At 47.8% G+C, this 13594-nt stretch overlaps 1 protein-coding gene across 3 annotated transcripts in view; it reads left to right on the top strand.

Annotated features, from left to right (window-relative positions):
- The window catches only part of LOC110536484 (PDZ domain-containing protein 2), a 264553-nt gene that overhangs the window by 200571 nt on the left and 50388 nt on the right, over nt 1–13594 (top strand). For all 3 annotated transcript variants that reach the window (XM_036936523.1, XM_036936524.1, XM_036936525.1), the window contains 4 exons: nt 443–591; nt 5097–5216; nt 6525–6713; nt 13141–13375. In XM_036936523.1, the coding sequence (XP_036792418.1) occupies nt 443–591; nt 5097–5216; nt 6525–6713; nt 13141–13375 (693 nt within the window). The remainder of the gene's footprint in view (nt 1–442; nt 592–5096; nt 5217–6524; nt 6714–13140; nt 13376–13594) is intronic.

Here is a 13594-nt window from a genome sequence, read left to right as displayed (position 1 = left end):
ACAGACAGACAGACAAACAGGTCCCTAGTGATGTGTAATTGGGGCTTGTTGTGAACGTGTTCATCACACAGTCAGTCATGCCACACAGTTATTTGCTCCAGCTGAAAATAAGTCAGGTTTACCCCATAAGCTAGTCAACCATACTGAAACTGTAGGCGCCTCAAGAGATTTCAAAACAACACCATTAAAAGGGGGAGGATCATTCTAATGTCACAGCTTGTTTGAACTTTCCATCTTCTCATTTGATATCCATCATGGTTTGAACCACTGTCATTGACAGTAATGTTGCCGTGTTATTTTCTGAGGACACGGCCAACAGGTGAGGACATAGACCACTAGGCTCTGCGATGAAGACGGAAGGAGACGATTGGATAGTGAGACGTCCTGTATTGTGTTTCAGAGAAGCTGATTGGCTTGTAAGACTTCCTGGTTTGTGTTTCAGGGGGCGGTAGTCGTCTGGAGTCTGTTGGAGAGGATGACGAGCTGATTGTGGAGAATGGAGAGGCGGGCAGTGACATGGTGGAGAAACCGACACGAGGTGGACGCAAACACTCCCTGCCTCAGCAGTTAGACACTGTAGGCATCCGACAGGTCAGTAGGTCAGAGGGCAGAGGTCAGGAGTCACTAGATCAGTGTCCGGGGATCTGACTGGTCAGTAGGTCAGAGGGCAGAGGTCAGGACTCACTAGGTCAGTGTCCGGGGATCTGACTGGTCATTAGGTCAGAGGGCAGAGGTCAGGAGTCACTAGATCAGTGTCCTGGGATCTGACTGGTCAGTAGGTCAGAGGGCAGAGGTCAGGAGTCACTAGATCAGTGTCCGGGGATCTGACTGGTCAGTAGGTCAGAGGGCAGAGGTCAGGAGTCACTAGATCAGTGTCCTGGGATCTGACTGGTCAGAGGGCAGAGGTCAGGAGTCACTAGGTCAGTGTCCGGGGATCTGACTGGTCAGTAGGTCAGAGGGCAGAGGTCAGGAGTCACTAGGTCAGTGTCCGGGGATCTGACTGGTCAGTAGGTCAGAGGGCAGAGGTCAGGAGTCACTAGGTCAGTGTCCGGGGGATGGTGTTATTCCTGCGGGTTGCCAGGGTTGCCATGCACAAGGTTACTGGTTGAAATCCCACACCTAACCCTAAACGTAGCCAATCCCATCCAACCCAAAGGCTTGTCATTATACAACAGAAGAGGTCAAAGGGTGAAGGTCAAGGAATAATGTACTATCCCCATGGGGAACTTTCCCTTGAAGGGGAAGCTGATTAAACCTAGCTGTGGTGCTCAGCTCCAGTCCTCTGAAGACCTGCTTGTCTGCTGGGTTCCAACCCTACTTAGGGAGCTAAAATGATCCCCATTATTAAATCATGCAAAACGGTATTTCCCTTGAAGGTTTAACAGAAATACACTAGCAACCTAGCCTCCGTATCTCCCGTCTCCTCTCATAGAGATACTGTATCTGTGTCTCTGACCTCTCCGTGGCTGGCTGGGCCAGGGATCCAGGGACGCCTCACGTCTGACCTCTCCGTGGCTGGATTGGCTTTAAATTGGCTATACAGTAAAAGCCTGTTCTGCTCCCTCCTCAGGCTGATAGATATACTGTATATTCCCCTTGTCCCACCAGGCTGATAGATATACTGTATATTCCCCTTGTCCCATCAGGATGATAGATATACTGTATATTCCCCTTGTCCCACCAGGCTGATAGATATACTGTATATTCCCCTTGTCCCACCAGGCTGATATATATACTGTATATTCCCCTTGTCCCATCAGGATGATAGATATACTGTATATTCCCCTTGTCCCCTCAGGCTGATAGATATACTGTATATTCCCCTTGTCCCACCAGGCTGATAGATATACTGTATATTCCCCTTGTCCCATCAGGATGATAGATATACTGTATATTCCCCTTGTCCCACCAGGCTGATAGATATACTGTATATTCCCCTTGTCCCATCAGGATGATAGATATACTGTATATTCCCCTTGTCCCACCAGGCTGATAGATATACTGTATATTCCCCTTGTCCCATCAGGATGATAGATATACTGTATATTCCCCTTGTCCCACCAGGCTGATAGATATACTGTATATTCCCCTTGTCCCATCAGGATGATAGATATACTGTATATTCCCCTTGTCCCACCAGGCTGATAGATATACTGTATATTCCCCTTGTCCCACCAGGCTGATAGATATACTGTATATTCCCCTTGTCCCACCAGGCTGATAGATATACTGTATATTCCCCTTGTCCCACCAGGCTGATAGATATACTGTATATTCCCCTTGTCCCACCAGGCTGATAGATATACTGTATATTCCCCTTGTCCCATCAGGATGATAGATATACTGTATATTCCCCTTGTCCCACCAGGCTGATAGATATACTGTATATTCCCCTTGTCCCATCAGGATGATAGATATACTGTATATTCCCCTTGTCCCACCAGGCTGATAGATATACTGTATATTCCCCTTGTCCCACCAGGCTGATAGATATACTGTATATTCCCCTTGTCCCACCAGGCTGATAGATATACTGTATATTCCCCTTGTCCCACCAGGCTGATAGATATACTGTATATTCCCCTTGTCCCACCAGGCTGATAGATATACTGTATATTCCCCTTGTCCCCACAGGCTGATAGATATACTGTATATTCCCCTTGTCCCACCAGGCTGATAGATATACTGTATATTCCCCTTGTCCCACCAGGCTGATAGATATACTGTATATTCCCCTTGTCCCATCAGGATGATAGATATACTGTATATTCCCCTTGTCCCACCAGGATGATAGATATACTGTATATTCCCCTTGTCCCACCAGGCTGATAGATATACTGTATATTCCCCTTGTCCCCACAGGCTGATAGATATACTGTATATTCCCCTTGTCCCACCAGGCTGATAGATATACTGTATATTCCCCTTGTCCCACCAGGATGATAGATATACTGTATATTCCCCTTGTCCCACCAGGCTGATAGATATACTGTATATTCCCCTTGTCCCACCAGGATGATAGATATACTGTATATTCCCCTTGTCCCACCAGGCTGATAGATATACTGTATATTCCCCTTGTCCCATCAGGATGATAGATATACTGTATATTCCCCTTGTCCCACCAGGCTGATAGATATACTGTATATTCCCCTTGTCCCATCAGGATGATAGATATACTGTATATTCCCCTTGTCCCACCAGGCTGATAGATATACTGTATATTCCCCTTGTCCCATCTGGATGATAGATATACTGTATATTCCCCTTGTCCCACCAGGCTGATAGATATACTGTATATTTCCCTTGTCCCACCAGGCTGATAGATATACTGTATATTCCTCTCAGACTGGCCTCTCAGACTTGCCTCTCAGACTGGCCTCTCAGACTGGCCTCTCAGACTGGCCTCTCAGCCTGCCTCTCAGACTGGCCTCTCAGACTGGCCTCTCAGCCTGCATCTCAGACTGGCCTCTCAGACTGGCCTCTCAGACTGGCCTCTCAGCCTGCCTCTCAGACTGGCCTCTCAGACTGGCCTCTCAGACTGGCCTCTCAGCCTGCCTCTCAGACTGGCCTCTCAGACTGGCCTCTCAGCCTGCATCTCAGACTGGCCTCTCAGACTGGCCTCTCAGACTGGCCTCTCAGACTGGCCTCTCAGACTGGCCTCTCAGCCTGCCTCTCAGACTGGCCTCTCAGACTGGCCTCTCAGACTGGCCTCTCAGACTGGCCTCTCAGACTGGCCTCTCAGACTGGCCTCTCAGCCTGCCTCTCAGACTGGCCTCTCAGACTGGCCTCTCAGCCTGCATCTCAGACTGGCCTCTCAGCCTGCCTCTCAGCCTGCCTCTCAGCCTGCCTCTCAGCCTACCTCTCAGTTTGGCTGTCTGCCTGTCCTCTCTCCCCTGTCTTTCAGCCTACCCTCTCAGTTTGGCCCCTTCTGCCTCTCCTGCTCACATCACAATGCCCTGGTTGGCTACTGCTAATTGCTAAGTTAACCAAGGGCAGATTGACCAGACAATGTTTACTAATTTTTGCCATTAAGTGGCTGTAGCCTTTAAATCAAAGGTGTAAATGTTGTGCCCTCTCACTGTCCCTCTCTCTCTCTCTGCCTCTCTCACTATCCCTCTCACTGTCCCTCTCACTGTCTCTCTCACTCTCTCTCTCACTGTCCCTCTCACTGTCTCTCTCACTCTCTCTCTCACTGTCCCTCTCACTGTCTCTCTCACTCTCCCTCTCACTGTCTCTCTCACTCTCTCTCACTGTCCCTCTCACTGTCTCTCTCACTCTCTCTCTCACTGTCCCTCTCACTGTCTCTCTCACTCTCTCTCTCACTGTCCCTCTCACTGTCCCTCTCACTCTCCCTCTCACTGTCTCTCTCACTCTCTCTCACTGTCCCTCTCACTGTCTCTCTCACTCTCTCTCTCTGCCTCTCTCACTGTCTCTCTCACTCTCTCTCTCTCTGCCTCTCTCACTGTCCCTCTCACTGTCCCTCTCACTGTCTCTCTCACTCTCTCTCTCACTGTCCCTCTCTCTGTCTCTCTCACTGTCCCTCTCTCACTGCCTCTCTCACTGTCCCTCTCACACATTTTTAAGACGTAACTGGAACTAGAAAAAAGGCCTAGTTGTCTGATGACGCTACATTGATGCTGTCTAATCAGTGCTCTGTCTCTCTCACTGTCCCTCTCACTGTCTCTCTCTCACTGTCCCTCTCACTGTCTCTCTCACTGTCCCTCTCACTGTCTCTCTCTCACTGTCCCTCTCACTGTCTCTCTCTGTCTATCTCTCTCTCTCGCTGTCTCTCTCTCTCTCTCTCACTGTCTCTCTCTCTCTCTCGCTGTCTCTCTCTCGCTGTCTCTCTCTCACTGTCCCTCTCACTGTCTCTCTCACTGTCTCTCTCTCACTGTCTCTCTCTCACTGTCTCTCTCTTTCGCTGTCTCTCTCACTGTCCCTCTCACTGTCTCTCTCACTGTCTCTCTCTCACTGTCTCTCTCTCACTGTCTCTCTCTTTCGCTGTCTCTCTCACTGTCCCTCTCACTGTCTCTCTCTCTCTGTCTCTCTCTCTCACTGTCTCTCTCTCGCTGTCTCATTGTCTCTGTCTGTAGGAGTACCAGATAGTTAAGAAATCAGCTCGCTCCCTGAGCACCTTTCAAGTGGAGTCTCCATGGCGACTGGCCCAGCCGTCTATTATATCCAACATAGTCCTCATGAAAGGACAGGGAAAGGTGAGCGAGCACACACACACACACACACACACACACACACACACACACACACACACACACACACACTGCTCACCACACTAGATGTGGCACTGATCCCTTTATTTATCTGTTGTCCGTCACCATAGTCGGTAAACATCCTTCACCCCCCCAGATATATAGTCCCCCCCCAGATATATAGTCCCCCCCCCCCAGATATATAGTCTCCCCCCCAGATATATAGTCCCCCCCAGATATATAGTCCCCCCCCCAGATATATAGTCTCCCCCCCAGATATATAGTCCCCCGTCCCCCCAGATATATAGTCTCCCCCCCAGATATATAGTCTCCCCCCAGATATATAGCTCCCCCCAGATATATAGTCCCCCCCCAGATATATAGTCCCCCCCAGATACATAGTCCCCCCCCAGATATATAGTCCCCCCCCAGATATATAGTCACCCCCCCAGATATATAGTCTCCCCCCCAGATATATAGTCCCCCCCAGATATATAGCCCCCCCAGATATATAGCCCCCCCAGATATATAGTCCCCCCAGATATATAGCCCCCCCAGATATATAGTCCCCCCCAGATATATAGTCCCCCCCAGATAAATATCCCCCCCAGATATATAGTGCCCCCCCCAGATATATAGTTCCCCCCCCAGATATATAGTCCCCCCCCAGACAAACAGTCCTTCTCCCCCCCCAGACATACAGTCCTTCTCCCCCCCAGACATACAGTCCTTCTCCCCCCCCTCCCAGACAAACAGTCTCCCCCCCAGATATATAGTCCCCACCCAGACAAACAGTCCCCCCCCCCAGACATACAGTCCTCCCCCAGACATACAGTCCACCCCCAAGATATATAGTCCCCACCCAGACATACAGTCCCCCCCCCCCCCCCCCCAGACATACAGTCCCCCCCCCAGACATACAGTCCCCCCCCAGACATACAGTCCTTCATGATAAACATCATTGACAGACCAGTAAACAGAGAAGTGTGCTATTGGAATTGAGTTGTATAGTGTATAAAAGTCACATCCTATTCATCTTGGTATATTTTAGTCAGAAGCTTGATACAATTTCACAGTGAATGTGTGTTTGCATGTTGAAACACTCTACAGGGTCTACAGAAGCCAAGTCCTTTTCGCGTGTTCGTGTGTGGTTGGGCACATACCTGGTACGCTCATGTAATGAGTCTGGCTCTTAGTACTTCCTACAGTTTGGTTCTGAATGAAGTGTGTGGGTTTTTGGCCCTGGGGTTCAGACAGTATTGTTGGTAGTTGGTTGTGCTCAGTGGCTGTGAAACCTTTGTGTGTGTGTGTTAGGGACTGGGGTTCAGCATCGTCGGAGGTCAGGACTCTGCCCGAGGAAGGATGGGGATCTTTGTCAAGACTATCTTCCCCAACGGAGCAGCGGTCGCAGACGGACGACTGAAAGAGGGAGATGAGATTCTGGAGGTGAATGGAGACTCTCTCCAGGGCCTGACCCACCAGCAGGCCATCCAGACCTTCAAGGTAACAGTCTGGGTTAGGATTAAGGTTTAGGCAATCCAGACTTTCAAGGTAACAGTCTGGGTTAGGATTAGGATTAGGATTAAGGTTTAGGCCATCCAGACCTTCAAGGTAACAGTCTGGGTTAGGATTAGGATTAGGATTAAGGTTTAGGCCATCCAGACCTTCAAGGTAACAGTCTGGGTTAGGATTAGGTTTAAGGTTTAGGCCATCCAGACCTTCAAGGTAACAGTCTGGGTTAGGATTAGGGTTAGGATTAAGGTTTAGGCCATCCAGACCTTCAAGGTAACAGTCTGGGTTAGGATTAGGATTAGGATTAAGGTTTAGGCCATCCAGACCTTCAAGATTACAGTCTGGGTTAGGATTAGGATTAGGATTAAGGTTTAGACCATCCAGACCTTCAAGGTAACAGTCTGGGTTAGGATTAGGATTACGGTTTAGGCCATCCAGACCTTCAAGGTAACAGTCTGGGTTAGGGTTAGGATTTGGATTAAGATTAAGGTTTAGGCCATCCAGACCTTCAAGGTAACATTCTGGGTTAGGATTAGGATTAAGGTTTAGGCCATCCAGACCTTCAAGGTAACAGTCTGGGTTAGGATTAAGATTAGGATTAAGGTTTAGGCCATCCAGACCTTCAATGTAACAGTCTGGGTTAGGGTTAGGATTAGGATTAAGGTTTAGGCAATCCAGACCTTCATGGTAACAGTCTGGATTAGAATTAGGATTAAGGTTTAGGCCATCCAGACCTTCAAGGTAACAGTCTGGGTTAGATTAGGGTTAGGATTAGGATTAAGGTTTAGGCCATCCAGACCTTCAAGGTAACAGTCTGGGTTAGGGTTAGGATTAGGATTAGGATTAAGGTTTAGGCCATCCAGACCTTCAAGGTAACAGTCTGGGTTAGGATTAGGGTTAGGATTAAGGTTTAGGCCATCCAGACCTTCAATGTAACAGTCAAATCAAATCAAATTTTATTTGTCACATACACATGGTTAGCAGATGTTAATGCGAGTTTAGCGAAATGCTTGTGCTTCTAGTTCCGACAATGCAGTAATAACCAACGAGTAATCTAGCTAACAATTCCAAAACTACTACCTTATACACACAAGTGTAAAGGGATAAATAATATGTACATAAAGATATATGAATGAGTGATGGTACAGAGCGGCATAGGCAAGATGCAGTAGATGGTATTGAGTGCAGTATATACATATGAGATGAGAATGTAAACAAAGTGGCATAGTTTAAAGTGGCTAGTGATACATGTATTACATAAAGATGCAGTAGATGATATAGAGTACAGTATATACGTATACATATGAGATGAATAATGTAGGGTATGTAAACATTATATTAAGTAGCATTGTTTAAAGTGGCTAGTGATATATTTTACATCACTTCCCATTATTAAAGTGGCTGGAGTTGAGTCAGTGTGTTGGCAGCAGCCACTCAATGTTAGTGGTGGCTGTTTAACCTTTCTGATCTCCCCATCCCGGATCCGGGTTCGTGAATACAGACTCAAGCTCATTACCATAACGCAACGTTAACTATTCATGAAAATCGCAAATGAAATGAAATAAATATGCTAGCTCTCAAGCTTAGCCTTTTGTTAACAACACTGTCATCTCAGATTTTCAAAATATGCTTCTCAACCATTGCAAAACAAGCATTTGTGTAACAGTATTGATGGCTAACGTAGCATTTAGCATTAGCATTCAGCTGGCAACATTTACACAAAAAAACAGAAAAGCATTCAAAAAAATCATTTACCTTTGAAGAACTTCAGATGTTTTCAATGAGGAGACTCTCAGATAGCAAATGTTCAGTTTTTCCTGAAAGATTATTTGTTTAGGACAAATCGCTCCGTTTTCTGCGTCACGTTTAGCTATGAAAAAACCCCTGTATCCAGGATTGTGTAAATCTATCAGCAAGCTCATTAGCATAACACAACGTTAACTATTTATGAAAATCGCAAATGAAATGAAATAAATATGCCATCTCTCAAGCTTAGCCTTTTGTAAACAACACTGTCATCTCAGATTTTCAAAATATGCTTCTCAACCATAGGAAAACAATAATTTGTGTAAAAGTAGCTAGCTAGAGTTAGCATTTCGCGTTAGCATTTAGCGTTAGCATTAGCGTTAGCATCCAGCACGCAACATTAACAAAAACATAAAAGTCTTCAAATAAAATCATTTACCTTTGAAGAACTTCTGATGTTTTCAATGAGGATACTCTCAGTTAGATAGCAGATGCTCAGTTTTTCCAAAAAGATTCCTTGTGTATTAGAAATAGCTCCGTTTTATACATCACATTTGGCTACCAAAAAAAATCCATAAATTCAGTCCTCAAAACGCAAACTTTTTTCCAAATTAACTCCATAATATCGACTGAAAACATGGCAAACGTTGTTTAGAATCAATCATCAAGGTGTTTTTCACATATCTCTTCATTGATACATCGTTCTTGGACACATGCTTTCGCCCCTGAATCAAATGGTAAAGTAGAAGCAGCTGGCAATTGCGCACCGAATTCGACGCAGGACACCAGGCGGAGACTTGGAAAATGTAGTCTCTTATGGTCAATCTTCCAATGATATGCCTACAAATACGTCACAATGCTGCTAAGACCTTGGGCGAACGACAGAAAGTGTAGGCTCATTTGTTGCGCAATCACAGCCATATAAGGAGAGAATGGAAAACAGAGCTTCAGAAATTCTGCTAATTCCTGGGTGATGCATCATCTTGGTTTCGCCTGTAGAATGAGTTCTGGGGCACTTACAGACAAAATCTTTGCAGATTCTGAAACTTCAGAGTGTTTTCTTTCCAAAACTGTCAAGAATATGCATAGTCGAGCATCTTTTCGTGACAAAATATCGCGCTTAAAACGGGAACGTTTTTTATATAGCGCCCCTAGAGCTCTAACTGGTTAACAGTCTGATGGCCTTGAGATATAAGCTGTTTTTCAGTCTCTCGGTCCCAGCTTTGATGCACCCGTACTGACCTCGCCTTCTGGATGATAGCGGGGTGAACAGGCAGTGGCTCGGGTGGTTGTTGTCCTTGATGATCTTTATGGCCTTCCTGTGACATCGGGGGGTGTAGGTGTCCTGGAGGGCAGGTAGTTTGCCCCCGGTGATGCGTTGTGCAGACCTCACTACCCTCTGGAGAGCCTTACGGTTGTGGGCGGAGCAGTTGCCGTACCAGGCGGTGATACAGCCCGAAAGGATGCTCTCGATTGTGCATCTGTAGAAGTTTGTGAGTGCTTTTGTTGACAAGCCGAATTTCTTCAGCCTCCTGAGGTTGAAGAGGCGCTGCTGCGCCTTCTTCACGATGCTGTCTGTGTGGGTGGACCAATTCAGTTTGTCTGTGATGTGTACGCCGAGGAACTTAAAACTTACTACCCTCTCCACTACTGTTCCATCGATGTGGATAGGGGGGTGTTCCCTCTGCTGTTTCCTGAAGTCCACAATCATCTCCTTAGTTTTGTTGACGTTGAGTGTGAGGTTATTTTCCTGACACCACACTCCGAGGGCCCTCACCTCCTCCCTGTAGGCCGTCTTGTCGTTGTTGGTAATCAAGCCTACCACTGTTGTGTCGTCCGCAAACTTGATGATTGAGTTGGAGGCGTGCGTGGCCACGCAGTCGTGGGTGAACAGGGAGTACAGGAGAGGGCTCAGAACGCACCCTTGTGTGGCCCCAGTGTTGAGGATCAGCGGGGTGGAGATGTTGTTACCTACCCTCACCACCTGGGGGCGGCCCGTCAGGAGGTCCAGTACCCTGTTGCACAGGGCAGGGTCGAGACCCAGGGTCTCGAGCTTGATGACGAGTTTGGAGGGTACTATGGTGTTAAATGCTGAGCTGTAGTCGATGAACAGCATTCTCACATAGGTATTCCTCTTGTCCAGATGGGTTAGGGCAGTGTGCAGTGTGGTTGAGATTGCATCGTCTGTGGACCTATTTGGGCGGTAAGCAAATTGCAGTGGGTCTAGGGTGTCAGGTAGGGTGGAGGTGATATGGTCCTTGGCTAGTCTCTCAAAGCACTTCATGATGACGGAAGTGAGTGCTACGGGGCGGTAGTCGTTTAGCTCAGTTACCTTAGCTTTCTTGGGAACAGAAACAATGGTGGCCCTCTTGAAGCATGTGGGAACAGCAGACTGGGATAGGGATCGATTGAAAATGTCCGTAAACACACCAGCCAGCTGGTCTGTGCATGCTCTGAGGGTGCGGCTGGGGATGCCGTCTGGGCCTGCAGCCTTGCGAGGGTTAACACGTTTAAATGTCTTACTCACCTCGGCTGCAGTGAAGGAGAGTCCGCATGTTTTCGTTGCAGGCCGTGTCAGTGGCACTGTATTGTCCTCAAAGCGGGCAAAAAAGTTATTTAGTCTGCCTGGGAGCAAGACATCCTGGTCCGTGACTGGGCTGGATTTCTTCCTGTAGTCCGTGAATGACTGTAGACCCTGCCACATGCCTCTTGTGTCTGAGCCGTTGAATTGAGATTCTACTTTGTCTCTGTACTGAAGCTTAGCTTGTTTGATTGCCTTGTGGAGGGAATAGCTACACTGTTTGTATTCGGTCATGTTTCCGGTCACCTTGCCCTGATTAAAAGCAGTGGTTCGCGCTTTCAGTTTCATGCGAATGCTGCCATCAATCCACGGTTTCTGTTTTGGGAATGTTTTAATCGTTGCTATGGGAACGACATCTTCAACGCACGTTCTAATGAACTCGCTCACCGAATCAGCGTATTCGTCAATGTTGTTGTCTGACGCAATACGAAACATATCCCAGTCCACGTGATGGAAGCAGTCTTGGAGCGTGGAATCAGATTGGTCGGACCAGCGTTGAACAGACCTCAGCGTGGGAGCTTCTTGTTTTAGCTTCTGTCTGTAGTCAGGGAGCAACAAAATGGAGTCGTGGTCAGCTTTTCCGAAAGGAGTGCGGGGGAGGGCCTCATATGCATCGCGGAAGTTAGAATAGCAATGATCCAAGGTTTTACCAGCCCTGGTTGCGCAATCGATATGCTGATACAATTTAGGGAGTCTTGTTTTCAGATTAGCCTTGTTAAAATCCCCAGCTACAATGAATGCAGCCTCAGGATATATGGATTCCAGTTTGCAAAGAGTCAAATAAAGTTCTTTCAGAGCCATCGATGTGTCTGCTTGGGGGGGAATATATACGGCTGTGATTATAATCGAAGATAATTCCCTTGGTAGATAATGCGGTCGACATTTGATTGTGAGGAATTCTAAATCAGGTGAACAGAAGGACTTGAGTTCCTGTATGTTGTTGTGACCACACCATGTCACGTTAGCCATAAGGCATACGCCCCCACCCCTCTTCTTACCAGAAAGATGTTTGTTTCTGTCGGCGCGATGCGTGGAGAAACCAGCTGGCTGCACCGACTCCGATAGCGTCTCTCCAGTGAGCCATGTTTCCGTGAAGCAAAGAACGTTACAGTCCCTGATGTCCCTCTGGAATGCTACCCTTGCTCGGATTTCGTCAACCTTGTTGTCAAGAGACTGGACATTGGCGAGAAGAATGCTAGGGAGTGGTGTGCGATGTGCCCGTCTCCGGAGCCTGACCAGAAGACCGCTTCGTTTGCCTCTGGGTTAGGGTTAGGGTTAGGGTTAGAGGGTTAGGGTTAGGGTTAGGAATAGGGTTGACCTAAGTTTTTCAGAAATCCCTTTTGGAGGATAATCCTTAAATTAGAAGTGGTGAATGTAAGTGGCTTTTGACCAATCAATGCCTGAAATCAGTATGACACTCTGTTCTTGTTAATGTTGTTGTCGTTGTTGTTTTGGTCCTAATACTGTGTCTCTGTGTCTTGTCTCTTTGCCCTGTCTCTGTGTCATGTCTCTGTGTCCTGTGTCTCTGTCACTTTCTTTGTCCTGTCTCTGTGTCCTGTCTCTGTGTCCTGTCTCTGTGTCCTGTGTCTGGTCCTGTCTCTGTGTCCTGTCTCTGTGTCCTGTCTCTGTGTCCTGTCTCCGGTCATGTCTCCGGTACTGTCTCTGGTCCTGTCTCTCTGTCCTGTGTCTGGTCCTGTCTCTGTGTCCTGTCTCTGTGTCCTGTCTCTGTGTCCTGTCTCCGGTCATGTCTCCGGTCCTGTCTCTGTGTCCTGTCTCCGGTCCTGTCTCTGTGTCCTGTCTTTGGTCCTGTCTCTGTGTCCTGTCTCTGTGTCCTGTCTCTGTGTCCTGTCTCTGTGTCCTGTCTCTGTGTCCTGTCTCCGGTCCTGTCTCCGGTCCTGTCTCTGTGTTCTGTCTCCGGTCCTGTCTCTGTGTCCTGTCTTTGGCCCTGTCTCTGTGTCCTGTCTCTGTGTCATGTCTCTGGTCCTGTCTCTGTGTCATGTCTCTGGTCCTGTCTCTGTGTCCTGTCTTTGGTCCTGTCTCTGTGTCCTGTCTCTGGTCCTGTCTCTGTATCTTGTCTCTGGTCCTCTGCAGCAGCTGAAAAAGGGTGTGGTGACTCTAACAGTACGGACACGTCTCCGAAGCCCCAGCCTGACGCCGTGCCCCACCCCCACCCTTCTCAGCCGCTCCTCCTCCCCGAACTCCAACGCCAGCGGGGGCAACCCCACCCCAGTACCCACCACCTTCAACGAACCCCCCGAAACCCGCAAGGGACCCCCAGGTCCTGGCCCCAAAGACCGCATCATCATGGAGGTTACACTCAACAAAGGTATCAGAGAAAGTAGGGTTGAACGGAGTGGGGTTTATTTCACTTTAGTTGTTTAGCTCAGTTCAGTCGGTGTGTTAGATTGGCTTTTGTTGATTTGAGTTGACATTAGTTTAGTAAGATATTAAATACTCCGTTAGATCTCTTCTTTACTGTTCTTACTGTCTAAACTATTCCAAGTGGCAATGGTAAAGAGTGGTGTCAGGAGATGCTATGGGCCTA

The sequence above is a fragment of the Oncorhynchus mykiss genome, chromosome 11 (assembly GCF_013265735.2).
Source record: "Oncorhynchus mykiss isolate Arlee chromosome 11, USDA_OmykA_1.1, whole genome shotgun sequence".
NCBI lineage: Eukaryota > Metazoa > Chordata > Actinopteri > Salmoniformes > Salmonidae > Oncorhynchus > Oncorhynchus mykiss.
The sequence above is the reverse complement of the archived record's forward strand: the minus strand, read 5'-3'. Positions and strand labels throughout refer to the sequence as shown.